This window comes from Fukomys damarensis, unplaced genomic scaffold (genome assembly GCF_012274545.1).
Source record: "Fukomys damarensis isolate Sample0158 unplaced genomic scaffold, DMR_v1.0_HiC HiC_scaffold_19, whole genome shotgun sequence".
Classification (NCBI taxonomy): Eukaryota; Metazoa; Chordata; class Mammalia; order Rodentia; family Bathyergidae; genus Fukomys; species Fukomys damarensis.
In genome coordinates, this window is record NW_022900931.1 from 58,350,461 (window position 1) to 58,361,848 (window position 11,388).

At 54.2% G+C, this 11,388-nt stretch overlaps 1 protein-coding gene across 1 annotated transcript in view; it reads right to left on the reverse strand.

The window, feature by feature from the left end:
- Map4k1 (mitogen-activated protein kinase kinase kinase kinase 1) overlaps positions 1-11,388 on the reverse strand; it is a 19,414-nt gene that overhangs the window by 5,654 nt on the left and 2,372 nt on the right. The window contains exons 5-26 of the mRNA XM_019208747.1: positions 9,204-9,259; positions 9,067-9,114; positions 8,889-8,931; positions 8,737-8,809; positions 7,990-8,121; positions 7,665-7,727; positions 7,498-7,579; positions 6,885-7,001; positions 6,577-6,655; positions 6,348-6,406; positions 6,227-6,270; positions 6,103-6,147; positions 5,173-5,215; positions 4,674-4,836; positions 4,516-4,598; positions 3,783-3,867; positions 2,480-2,556; positions 2,331-2,391; positions 1,001-1,109; positions 853-911; positions 400-657; positions 115-210 (exon numbers count right to left, since the gene is read on the reverse strand). Of these exons, the coding sequence (XP_019064292.1) occupies positions 115-210; positions 400-657; positions 853-911; positions 1,001-1,109; positions 2,331-2,391; positions 2,480-2,556; positions 3,783-3,867; positions 4,516-4,598; positions 4,674-4,836; positions 5,173-5,215; positions 6,103-6,147; positions 6,227-6,270; positions 6,348-6,406; positions 6,577-6,655; positions 6,885-7,001; positions 7,498-7,579; positions 7,665-7,727; positions 7,990-8,121; positions 8,737-8,809; positions 8,889-8,931; positions 9,067-9,114; positions 9,204-9,259 (1,875 nt within the window). The remainder of the gene's footprint in view (positions 1-114; positions 211-399; positions 658-852; positions 912-1,000; positions 1,110-2,330; positions 2,392-2,479; positions 2,557-3,782; positions 3,868-4,515; positions 4,599-4,673; positions 4,837-5,172; positions 5,216-6,102; positions 6,148-6,226; positions 6,271-6,347; positions 6,407-6,576; positions 6,656-6,884; positions 7,002-7,497; positions 7,580-7,664; positions 7,728-7,989; positions 8,122-8,736; positions 8,810-8,888; positions 8,932-9,066; positions 9,115-9,203; positions 9,260-11,388) is intronic.

Sequence of the window (11,388 nt, forward strand, 5' to 3'; positions counted from 1 at the left end):
CTGCTGTGGGCCCACGGGGAGGGGCGGGCTCAGAGGGGCGGCCCGGGGCCTGAGCGGGCCTGGGACTTCCCAAGTAGCGCTTTCTGGCCCTTGGTTTTAGAAGGTGACTTCTACTCGTCTCAGGGGAGTCAGAGGCCTCGGAGGTCGAGCCACCTTGGCAAATAAGGGGTGCGGCCTCGGGGGGTGTGGCTCGGTCTGGGGAGAGCCACCCTGGCGAGAGAAAGGCAGGGGCCACAAGCTACAGGGCTTCGGAGGCAGCAAAATCTGACTCAAAGGGACAGAACCTGCAGTCTCCACAGAGAGGGGGGACGGGGTATAAGGCACGAGAAATAATCAGGCCTGGGTGTGAAGGGAGGCGCCCAAGGATGAGGAACTCCGGAGAGAAACTCCCACGCAGACCGCGGGGGGCGGGGCCAGCGGGGGCGGGGCCTCCGGGGCAAGGCCTCGGGGGAGGTGGGGCTTCGTGGTGCTCTCCAGGCCAGAGCAAAGTGTGGAAGGCCCAAGCCACTGCGTGCCCCAGAGTCCCCAGGACACCCTGCCCTAAAACCCTTACCCGGACAAGCAGGAACTTGTTCATGGGCTGGTACCACTGGAGGAGAACCACTGACGTCTCCAATGCCCCGCATAGGAAAGGGCCCCCGGAGCTCGCACTCTCCGCTGCGGGTGCGGGCAAAGATGGATCAGTCAATCCCCTCTCTTCCGCTTCTTCTCCGAGAGGCCTGGAGTGCCACGCTTCCTTCCCTGGGCTCTGCACACCAGCCTTAACTCCACGACCCTCTCCAGTGGACGCTGCCCAAGCCCCGGCCCCGCCCTATCCTGCCTCGGCCTCACACCCGCCGGCTTCGCTCTCACCCACGCAGCACGCCCGGCAGCCCTTGGTGTCCTGGATCTTGGTGGAGACCATGTTCTTCCTGAGGAAGAGGTAGGTGTGAGTGGGCGATGGAACGGCTGTAGAGGGAGGGGTGGTCCGAGGAGCCTGTGCTGCCACTGAGGCCGGTACCTTGCCAGTAGCCGGTGGGGGCTAATGTGAGCCATGGGGCTTCCCATTCTGGTCTCCTTCCGTTCCAGTAGGCCGAGGATGCTATGAGAATACAGGTGGGGGGTCTTTCCTGCAGTGTGTGCACATGTGGGGGGAAGTGGGTAGCGGTTACAGGACCCTGGATACCACCTCTTTATCCCATCTCTGAAACTCCCAAGACTGCAAATGTCAAGCACTCTGTTCAGTCATGGCTGTCAAACATCTTAAGGCCCAGGGTAGGCCAGGCGTTGTTCTCTGCCCTGGTAAACAACAGTTAGCAAAATAAATATATTCCCTAACCTTGTAGTGCTGGTAGCCACACAAGGAATTAGGGACACTTAACCAGTCAGATGGAGTTACACATATTAAAGTTTAAGAAAAAACATATCTCAAATTTCTCCTTAAGTTTGTCACCATAGATTTAAGTGGCTCATAAATCCTATTTGGGATCGACCATGGTGGCACACACCTGTGATCCCAAAACTCAAGAGGCTGAGGCAAGATGACTGAGTTCGAGGCCAGCCTATGCTACATAGCAAATTGAGGGGCAGCCTGGAGTCATAGTGAGACCTTGAGGGGAAAAAAACTTGGCATGGTGGCACACACATGTAATCCTAGCACTCTGGGTGGCTGAAGCAGAAGGATCAAAAATTGGAGCCTGGCCAGAGTAACTTAGTGACCTAGCAAGATCCATCTCAAAAGAATTTTTTTTCAAAAAAAGAATAGGGATGCAGCAGCTCAGTGCAAAGACTCTGGTTTCAATCCTGATAACTGAAAAAAAGAAAAAAGAAAGAAAAGAAAGAAAAACACAAAAGTTCTTCTTTGCCTTGGTGTGTCCCTCAAAATTAGAAATTCTTTTACACAAAACATTTTTTTTTTTGTACCAGGGATCGAACTTGGGTCCTTGTGCTTGTGAGACAGGCATACAAAACTTTTTCATGCAACCAGGACCTCATGCATGCTAAGCAAATGCTTTGCCAGTGAGTTTTTCCAGCCCTAAATTTTTAAATCTGTAATTGCTTACCTATCTTAACAAAGTAGGAATAAGTTCTGATGGTCATAGGAACATCAAAGCTATTTAAAGACTAATTTATCATAGAAATCACCTCGACTGATTTGAGCAGTGAGGACTACTATGAGCCCATTTACAGACAGGAAAACAGAGGCTCAGAGAGCTGAAGTCCCTTGCCTTTACATCCCACAATGTAAAGGAGGCTGGAATTTGAACCTACAACTTGTGAAGGGGAAGCCTGTTGTTTTGAAGCTTTTCTTACGGCCCAAACCCCCATGCCTTCACCAACTTGGGCCAGACCTGACAGAGACATGAGGACGTTGTTGATGGAGTACACCCAGGTTGTCCGACTAGGAAAGAGCTGCAGAGAACAGAAGCAGTGGGTCACGTGACCCCTTGTAAACCCCTAGCTCCACCCCGTCCCTGCCCCAGCCCAGGCAGTGTCTCACCATCTCCAGTGTGGTCTCCTGATCATTCCGGTTCAGGATGAAAATGCCCTCCTCTGCCCCGAGGAGCAGGTGCTGGTCTGGCAGAGGACAGACAAGAGGACACTAGGACCACTTTATCCTGGGCTCCCCCTAATCCTCACTTGGCTGAATCCAGTGATCCTCACTCAGGCCCTCACTGTAATTCAGACTGCCCTGGAACTCAGTGTGTAGTCCAGGCGGTCTCAAACTCACAGTGATCCTCCTGCCTCAGCCTCCCAAGTGCTGGGATTACAGGAGTGCGCCACCATGCCTGGCTTTTCTATTCTTATTTTTTTGGTATCAGGGATCAAACTCAGGATCTTGTGCTTACGAGGCAGGCGGCAGAACCACTGAGCTAAATCCCCGGCCCATGTGTTTTTGAGACAGGGTCTCCCTTTGTAGTTCAGCCATCACGCCCAGCTCTCAGGCCCTCAGTTTCGACCCTTTATTTACTAACCCTCTTCCCAAAGTAATATTCTCAGTCTCTGTTTCCCCAAACGTGACCACAAATGCTGCCCAGTCCCATAGGCCAGTCTTAGTGTCCCCTATCAGTGACTTGCAGATTCTGGTGGTTCTTCTGTTACCACCCCACAAAACCTGGCCCTTTTTTCTCCCCAGAAGTCACCCCACTTTTGGGCCTACCACCAAAAGTAGCCCTTTAATTTCTCTCCTTCTTACTGCCCAGTTCTGACCAACTGTTAATCCTGTCTTCACAATGACCCTCAAATTCAAACACCCCCAAGTGTAACTTTTTCTGTACAGTGTGGCCTCTGAACTCTGATGCTAGTCCTTTGGCACTAACGTTTCCTTCACCTTTGTCTATATATGGTCCCTAGACTATCTTTTTCTGCTGCATGCTGGTCCCTAAAGATTTTTTTTTTCAGACAGGGTCTCACTGTGTAGTTCATGCTGGCTTTGAACTCTCTATGCAGCCCAGGCTGGCCTGGAACTCACAGTAATCCTCCTGCCTCAGCCTACTGAGTGCTAGGATTACAGGTGTGCACCAGCAGGCCTGGCCTGATACCTAAAACTTCTGACCCCAACATGCTGATCCCAGTCTCTCCACCATTAACCTGCAGCTATTACCCATTCATCTCTATCCTGTCCCCCAAAATCTAGCCACTCTGTTATAATTAGACATCCCTCTCCCCATACTCTAACTTCCCTAGTTTCTACTCCCTAACTCATCTTCCTTTTTTCCTCCTGGATCCCCAAATCTGCCCCAGATTCTGGGTCACTCCTGACCTCATTGAGCCCCTTGTGCCCTCCCGGCCCCCGGGCCCACCCTTGGTAGAGGGGTGTGTCCAGGCAGCTGTGCTGTGGATCCGGAGGGGACAGCCATTGAACAGCTTCACGAGAAGGGTGCATCCCTGGGTGGGGCCACGTGAGGCAGGCAGCAGATCCAGAGGAAGAGGGCAGGGCACAGGAAGGTGTAGAAGTTAAAACTGGAGCAAGAGTTCCCAGGTTCAAGTCCTGCCTCTGCCTCTCCAAGTTATACATTCACCCTCTTTGTCCCTAGTTCTACTTTCTGTGGATTTAGTTATGCACAGTCAACGGTGATCCAAAAATGTTACATGGAAAATTCCAGGAAAAGATCATAAGTTTCAAATAACTGTTATTATAGTACACCATTCTAATTATCCTATTTGATCATGAGTTATTATGGTTAATCTCTTATTGTGACAAACCAATTTAACTTCATCATAGATAAGTATGTATAGGGAAAAATATACATATATATACACAAATATACACGTGTATGTGTGGCTGGATACTGACCATGGATACTTTCAGGTATGCACTAGGGATCTCGAAATGTACCCCCAGTGGGAGGACTAAACATATACAACCTTGGACAAACTATGTAGCCTCTCTGTGCCTCAGATTCCCCATCTGTGAAAGGTGCATGGTGTTTCTATCAGGTAAGGATTTACACCATGCAAAGCCAGACATCCCAACCCCTGCCCCAGCCCCTGGGCATGGTCAGCCCCACCCCAAGGCACACAGCTGGCCCTCACCTTCCGCTTCATCTTTTCTTTCTTAGGGGGCAGCAGTGGGGGCTGGTCAGGCTCCCGGGAAGCTGGGTTCCAGAGGGAGGGCTCTGGAGGGGTTGGGGGAAGATCAGCCCCAAGACCCCTAACCCTGGCCCACCCTCCACCCCAGCCCATCCTGCTACCTGAGTGCGCGGTGAGATGGGGGCTGCGGGTGACTGGAGGAGGCCCGGGACAAGGGGTCCGTGGGGGAGGCCCGCTGGCACACCGGACCAACACCCCGGGGCTCAGCTGCCCTTCGTCCCCCAGCCCCCCAGCACCGTCATCTGAGGGAGACCGGAACTTGGGCTTTAAAGACAGGGAAGGAGCGTGGGGATGCATCAGGTGATCTAGAGAGAAGGCACCCTTTGCACCCCAGTCCCTGCCTCCAGCAGAAGCACAAGTTAGCCCTGGCTCAGACCCACCCCACAGTGTCCTTCCTCCCCTTCAGCCTTTCCCAGTACCCCACCCCCAATATCAGCACACTCAGAAACCAGAGGGTTAATACTGGACACAGCGAAGGACTCCCAGGAATTCTACCCTGGGCTGAGGGCTGTCACATCCGGGTCCCAGTGTAACCATCATCCGGGACCGCCAGACTCCCAAACCTGGACAGCACCCGGTCCTGGCCTTGGGGGGCCTTACCTTGGGGGGCAGTGGGGGAGGTGTGTCCTCTGCAGGGGCAGGGCTGAAACACAAAGGTGGGGTATGCAGGTGGAGGTGTGGGGAACAAGGACAGGGGAAGAAGGGGTCACCAGGGTCTGAGGCCTGGGACTGGGATGCCGGGGAGGAAGGGGTGACTTGGTCTGGCTGGAGCTGGGGTTACAGGACAAGTGGCCATGGTGACAACAGTAACAGTAACTCTGGGCCACTGTCTTCACACACCCAGGCAGTGGGGTAATTAATCTCCGGGATGCCAGGATGCTGTTCTCACTTTTCACCCTTTCCACGTGCGGGGAATGAATGAGGAGGGCCCTCAAGGCTGTCCCTGGGCAGGGACAGGGAAAAGATGGTGGCCCAGGCTGGCTGTTGGAGTGGAGGTCTGGCCTTTGGACCATTTCCAGGAAGCAAGGTGCATTCTGGGGTTGAGCAAGAAGGTGACAAAAGATGCTGGCCTGGAGAGAGGCTGAAGTTGGGGTTTGGAGGTGGGTCTGAAGGTGGGAGCAGCATCTGGAATGTGACTGAAGAACCAGCGCAGAGGCAGACAGGCAGGGAAAGATCTGCAGTTGGAGCAGGAGGGCATTCTGGAGGGAACCGGAGTCAGGTCGGGCTTGAGGGCAGCTGGGGGCTGAAGTTGGGCGTCGGATCAGAGATTGTATAAAAAGGTGGAGGCTGGAGTAGGAATTAGGTAGGGTGTCAGGTGCTAGAGGTGAAGGGTACAGGGCGGGTGGGGTTAGGGACCAGGGGCTGGGGAGGAAGAAAGGTGAGGAGTACATTGGGAGTGGGGTGGGGCCTCGAGGATCAGAGATGGAAGGACGGCGAGGGAGGGGTGGGGACGAGGTGAAGACAAGTCGGGGGGCTGTCAGAAGTGGGGGCTAGGCTGAGAGCCTGCAGGGCAAGGGCTGGGCTTCTTACATGTCCACGTCATCGTAGTCGTCATCCGACTCTGACAGGTGGCTCCTGAAGAGTGACAGGCATGAGCCTCAGGGGCCCCCACACACATCCCAGGGCCGTCACCCGCACCCCTAGGGTCCCTGACCTGGGACTGCTGCTCCTGAGATCTCCAGGGGGCTGGAAACGTGCCTGCGGGACAGGGAAGGGGTCAGTGGTGGCCCAGGGAAGGGCAGGGCTTCTCGGGAGCGGGGAGGTGTCTGTCTCACCACGTCAGCCGGGGGTCTGGGCTCTACTCCTTGGAGCCTCTGGAACTCCATGTGCCGCCCTGCGGTGGGAGGGTGACAACCCCGTGACCCAAGGGCAGTGACATGGATTGGAAAAAGGAAACAGAGTTGGGCACTTTGGAGTCAAGATCTTAGGGATCTGGTGGTCGATGAAAGAAAGAGGATCTCTCATAGGGTTAGGTGTCCCCAAACTGTAGGAGTCTCCACTCACGACAGCAGTCTGCATCTGGAGTCCCCAGAGAGCTGGCCCGGTGGGTGGATCTGATCCGCCGAGGGATGGCAGGGGGTGGCTGGGCAGAGGGGCAGCAGCATCAGGGCTCATGGCCTCCAGGCAGCCCCGCTCCACCCAGTGGGCCCAGCCTTAAACCTCCCCTCTCCCAGAGCCCTCTGGAGCTCCCCTGCCTCCCCCTGCTTGTGTCTTAGAGCAGCTTTGGGAAAGCGTTCGTGGTGGGCTGGGTGGGGAGACAGCTTGAGCAAAACCCTGGAGGTTCCTGTGCTCCGGTCAGCCAAGGCCCTCACCTCAGGCTCGTCATCTTCACTCTCACCAACAGGGGGCCCCTTCCCAGGGTTCCTCAGTTTGTCAAGAAGATCCAGGATCAGGCCTCTGTTCAGCCCAGGCTGGGACACCAGCTGATGCTGAAGGATGGAGGGGGCGTCAGAAGACAGAAGGCTGGGGAGCAGGGTGGGGACGGGGGCTTGAGAAGCCATCCCAGGGAGTGCAGTGGGGAAAGGTCCCGCTGAGGGGGACGCAGAGAGCCTAGAGGACTCAGGAACCTGGGAAATTCTGAGAAGTTCTAAGGGGTTGGAAGAATTTAGGATTCTCTGAAGGGGGCTAGGAGAATTCCAGAGGTGTCCCAGAAGGGACTAGGGGCTTCCTGGGAATTCTAGAGGATTCTCCAGAATGGGTCTTGAGGCCCTGAGGTTTACAAGTTCTAAAAACTCAGGGATCTCAGAAAGGGGTACAATGTGGAGGTTTGGGGGGCATCCTGGGAAATCTAAGAGACACGCACTTTAAAGGGGGCACAGGGGTCCTATGGAACTAAAGTATCAGTGTTGTAGGGAATCACAGAGGGCCCCAGAAGTTGGATCGTGGGTTGAGAACTGGGGGACTCCTCAGGGAGGGGAGGTTTACACTGAGCATCTTGGTGGCACCAGGTCGTTTCTTGGGGCTCTTAGTGAGGGTGACTTTGACAAAGTTGTGGAAGGCAGCTGACCTAGGGAGGAAGAGGCACTTTCTGGGTTGAAGGGAACAGAGATCTTCTGGACGATCAGACTCTCTCTGCCCTGTCACCCCCTTACCATTTGCTCTTTTCCTTCAGCCGGGGAGGCTGGTAGCCACTCTTAGTCATGAGGAAAAGAACTCTAGAACAGAAGAGGAACGACATGGAGTCCAGACGCCCCATGGGGGTTCGCCGCAGCACTGGAGTCAGCAGACAGCAGTGAGGGATGAATAGGAACGGGCTTGGGTCTCACAAAGTGCCAGGAGGACCTTTCTAAGGGAAACCACTTAACTGCTCTAGAGCCAGGAGCACAGGGAGGTTGCTTGTAGGGAAACTGTGTGGTATCTTCAAGGCCAGGGCTAGGTAGGGTCCCTGGGCACAAGGGACCTGCCACACTTGCCTACCTGAGAGGGTGCACATCAAAGAGTGGCGGCTGTAACTCGGCTAGCTCGATGGCGGTGATGCCCAGGGACCAGATGTCGCACAGCTCATTATATCCCCCCTTTAGGGCCACTGCAGCCACTTCTGGAGCCATCCTGGGGACAGAGACCCTTAGAGAACTAGAGGTGACACAGGGAGAAGGAGGACAGAGAGGAGGAAGATGGGGAAATGTGGCAAGAGGAGACGGGGTCAGAGGACACAGGAATAAAGATGGACGCAGTGCCAAGCATGGTAGCACACGCCTGTAATCCCACTGCTCTGCCAGCCTGAGGCAGCAGGATCAAAAGTTCAAACCCAGCTGGGCCAACTTAGTGACTTAACAAGAAGACCCTGTCTCAAGAAATAAAAAATAATAAAAATTAAAATAAAGTAAAAAAGGCTTGGGATGTAGCTCAGTGTGAAAACCCCAAGTTCAGTCCCCACTACTAGAAAAAAAACATAAGATCTATCAGAGAGAGAGAGAGAGAGAGAGAGAGAGAGAGAAACAGAAACAAAGAGGCAGGAGAGGGCCACAGGCTGAGAAGACAGATAGGGAGGGACAGATCAAGATAAAAACCCACACAAACACTGAGACAAACAGGCAGAAAGGGGCTCAGAGAGACCAGATAGTCAAGGTGAACCAACTGGACAGAGACAGGGACAAGATTCCCAAGGAGCCAGGGTTGAAAAAGCTGCTGCCCCCCAGCCCATCCCTAGCCAGTACCCCTCACCAGTAGGGGGTCCCAATGAAGGAGAGGCGTCGAGCCAGCGTCGCCCCAATCTGAGCCGAGATACCGAAGTCAGCTGGAGACAGAGGGAGTAATGTAGCATCTCCACCACCCAGCCGCTGCCCTGCCCCTCCTCTCCCACCAGCCGCACTCACCCAGCTTGACCTCCCCAGAGTCATTGATAAGGATGTTGGCTCCCTGGGGACGAGAGGAGGGACGGGGCTGTCAGAGACCCCCTGACCAGTCCTTCTGCCCCACCTTAGAGCTCAAACAACCCTGAGCTCCCCCAAATGCCATTCTCCCCTCCTGTTGTCACCCACAGTCCCAGCGTACCTTGATGTCCCGGTGAATCCTCTTCTGGGAGTGCAGGTAGGCCAGTCCCTGGGGAGAAGCATGGCAAGGATGCCCTGAGGCCTGAAGGAGGGGGAAGGGCCCTGCCACCCCTTCAAGGCCCCCAGGCCTCTCCTCACCTGGAGCACTTCCCGGCAGACGTAGCTAATCTGCAGCTCGGACAGGGAGCCGGTCACTGCAAAGGTCAGCCCAGCCAGGCCAGGGCAAGGTTGGGCGGTGGCCAGGAAGTTGGGCCGACCCACCCATACCAGCTGAGAGAGGCCCAGAGGGGAGGGGACCCCACAGGACAAGGTGGTGGGAGATGAGGGATGTTAGTGACCAAGAGAGGTGGCTGTGCAGGGCAACAAGCCAGAGGGAGATAGGCACTGAGCAGACTACTGCATTGTCCACTGTGTGGCAGGCACTGGGGACACAGTTGTGGACAAGGGACACAGTCCTGCCCTCCTGGAGAGACAGTCCATTGGGAGACAGTAAGCAAGGTAAGCGAGTGAACACTCAATGTGTAGGACTGGGGTGCAGCTCTGTGGTAGAGCACTCGCCTAGCATGTGCCAGGCCTTGGGTTCCATCCCCAGCACCACAAAAAAAAAAAGAAAGCAAAGAAAGCAAGATGCTAATAAGTAGTGAGAAAAACAGCAAAAAAAGACAACAGGAAATATGTGTGGGAAGGGTTATGACATTTTACATCAAGTGGTCAGTAAGGCTACTTTAAGAAGCTGACGGAGGCTTGGGCATGGTGACACCCGCCTGTAATCTCAGTACTCAGGAAGCTGAAGCAGGAGGATCACAAATTTGAGTTGTACCTAGGCAATTAGCAATTTAGCAAGACCCTTTCTCCAAATATAAAATAAATATGGGCTGAGGCTGTAGCTCAGAGCAAAGGCCCTGATTCACCCCCAGCACTGTAAAAGAAGAAGGAAGAGAGGAGGAGGGGAAAGTAACAGCTGGGGACATGAAGGCTCCCACTGGAGGGAGAAGAGGAACAATGAATGCAGGGGTGGATGGTGGGAGTGGAGGCAGGAAGGTGTGGGACGAGGGGCCGGCCAGCAAGGTGGGCTTGGGCTGGGCTTCAGCTGGGGACCCGGCCGTGGGAGGGCCCTGCACAGGGGAGGGAGGTGCCTGCTAATGAGGAAAGAAAGAGACAAAAAACCAAGCAATGGGGAACAGAGCAGAACAAGATAGGGACAGAGGGAGATGAGCATAGACCAAAGTATGGGAAGACAGATGTATCCTGAGTCGAGAAGAGACTCGGTGGAGTGGAGAGAGGACCAGCACAGAGGGGCTGGTGCCCATCACAGACTGGCTGGGCGAGTCACTTCCTTTCTGTGGGCCTCAGTTTCCCACCTGCATTTGTTTGTTTGCAGCCCTGGACATGGAACCTGGAGCCTCAAACATGCGAGGTAAGCACACTACCCCTAAGCCACATTCACCCCCAGCCCCCTAAGAGCCACCCCCCCATTACTGGGGATCAAACTCAGGACCTTGTGGTTGCAAGATGGGTGCAGTGCCTCTGAGCTAAATTCCCAGCACCCTCTGCCCCGAGCTTTTTTGTTTTTGTTTTTTTGAGATAGGTCTCACTATGTAGTTGAGACTGACCTGGAACTCACTGTGTACCTCAGGCTGGTCTCGAACTCACAGCGATCCTCCTGCCTCAGGCTCCCGAGTGCTGAGTTTACAGGAGTACATCACCATACCTGCCCCCCCCCGCCCCAGTACGGGGAATCAAACTCAAGACCTTGCATTTACAAGGCAGGAACGGTACCACTGAGCTAAATTCCTGGCCCCGAGAGCTTCTTAATGAAGCCCTTTCTCCTGACATATGAGGTCTTGGACTAGGCTAGAGGCAGTCAAGGAGATGGCTGAAGACTGAAGCGAGCATCAGAGATTCAAAAGAGCAGCTGGGTGGGAGGGCTGGGGATTTAGCTCAGTGGTTCCACCGCCTTCCTCACAAGCGCAAAGACCCAACTTTGATCCCCAGTACCAAAAACAGAGAGGAGCTGGGTATAATGGCCCGTGCCTGCTATCCCAGCATTCTAGGATGTAACTCAGGGTTTTAAATATTGTCTCAAAATAAGAAATAGAAAGAAGCAAGGCATGGTGGCACACACCTATAATCCCAGTACTCTGGGACAGAGACAAGAAGATCTCAAATTTGAATTTCATCTGAACAATTTAGCAAGGCCCTGTCTCAAAATAAAAAATAAAGCTGGGGATTTAGTTCAGTGGTTCTGCCACCTCCTGCTTCTCAAGCACAATGACCTGAGTAAGATCCCTGGTACCAAAAAAAAAAAAAAAAAAAAAAATGG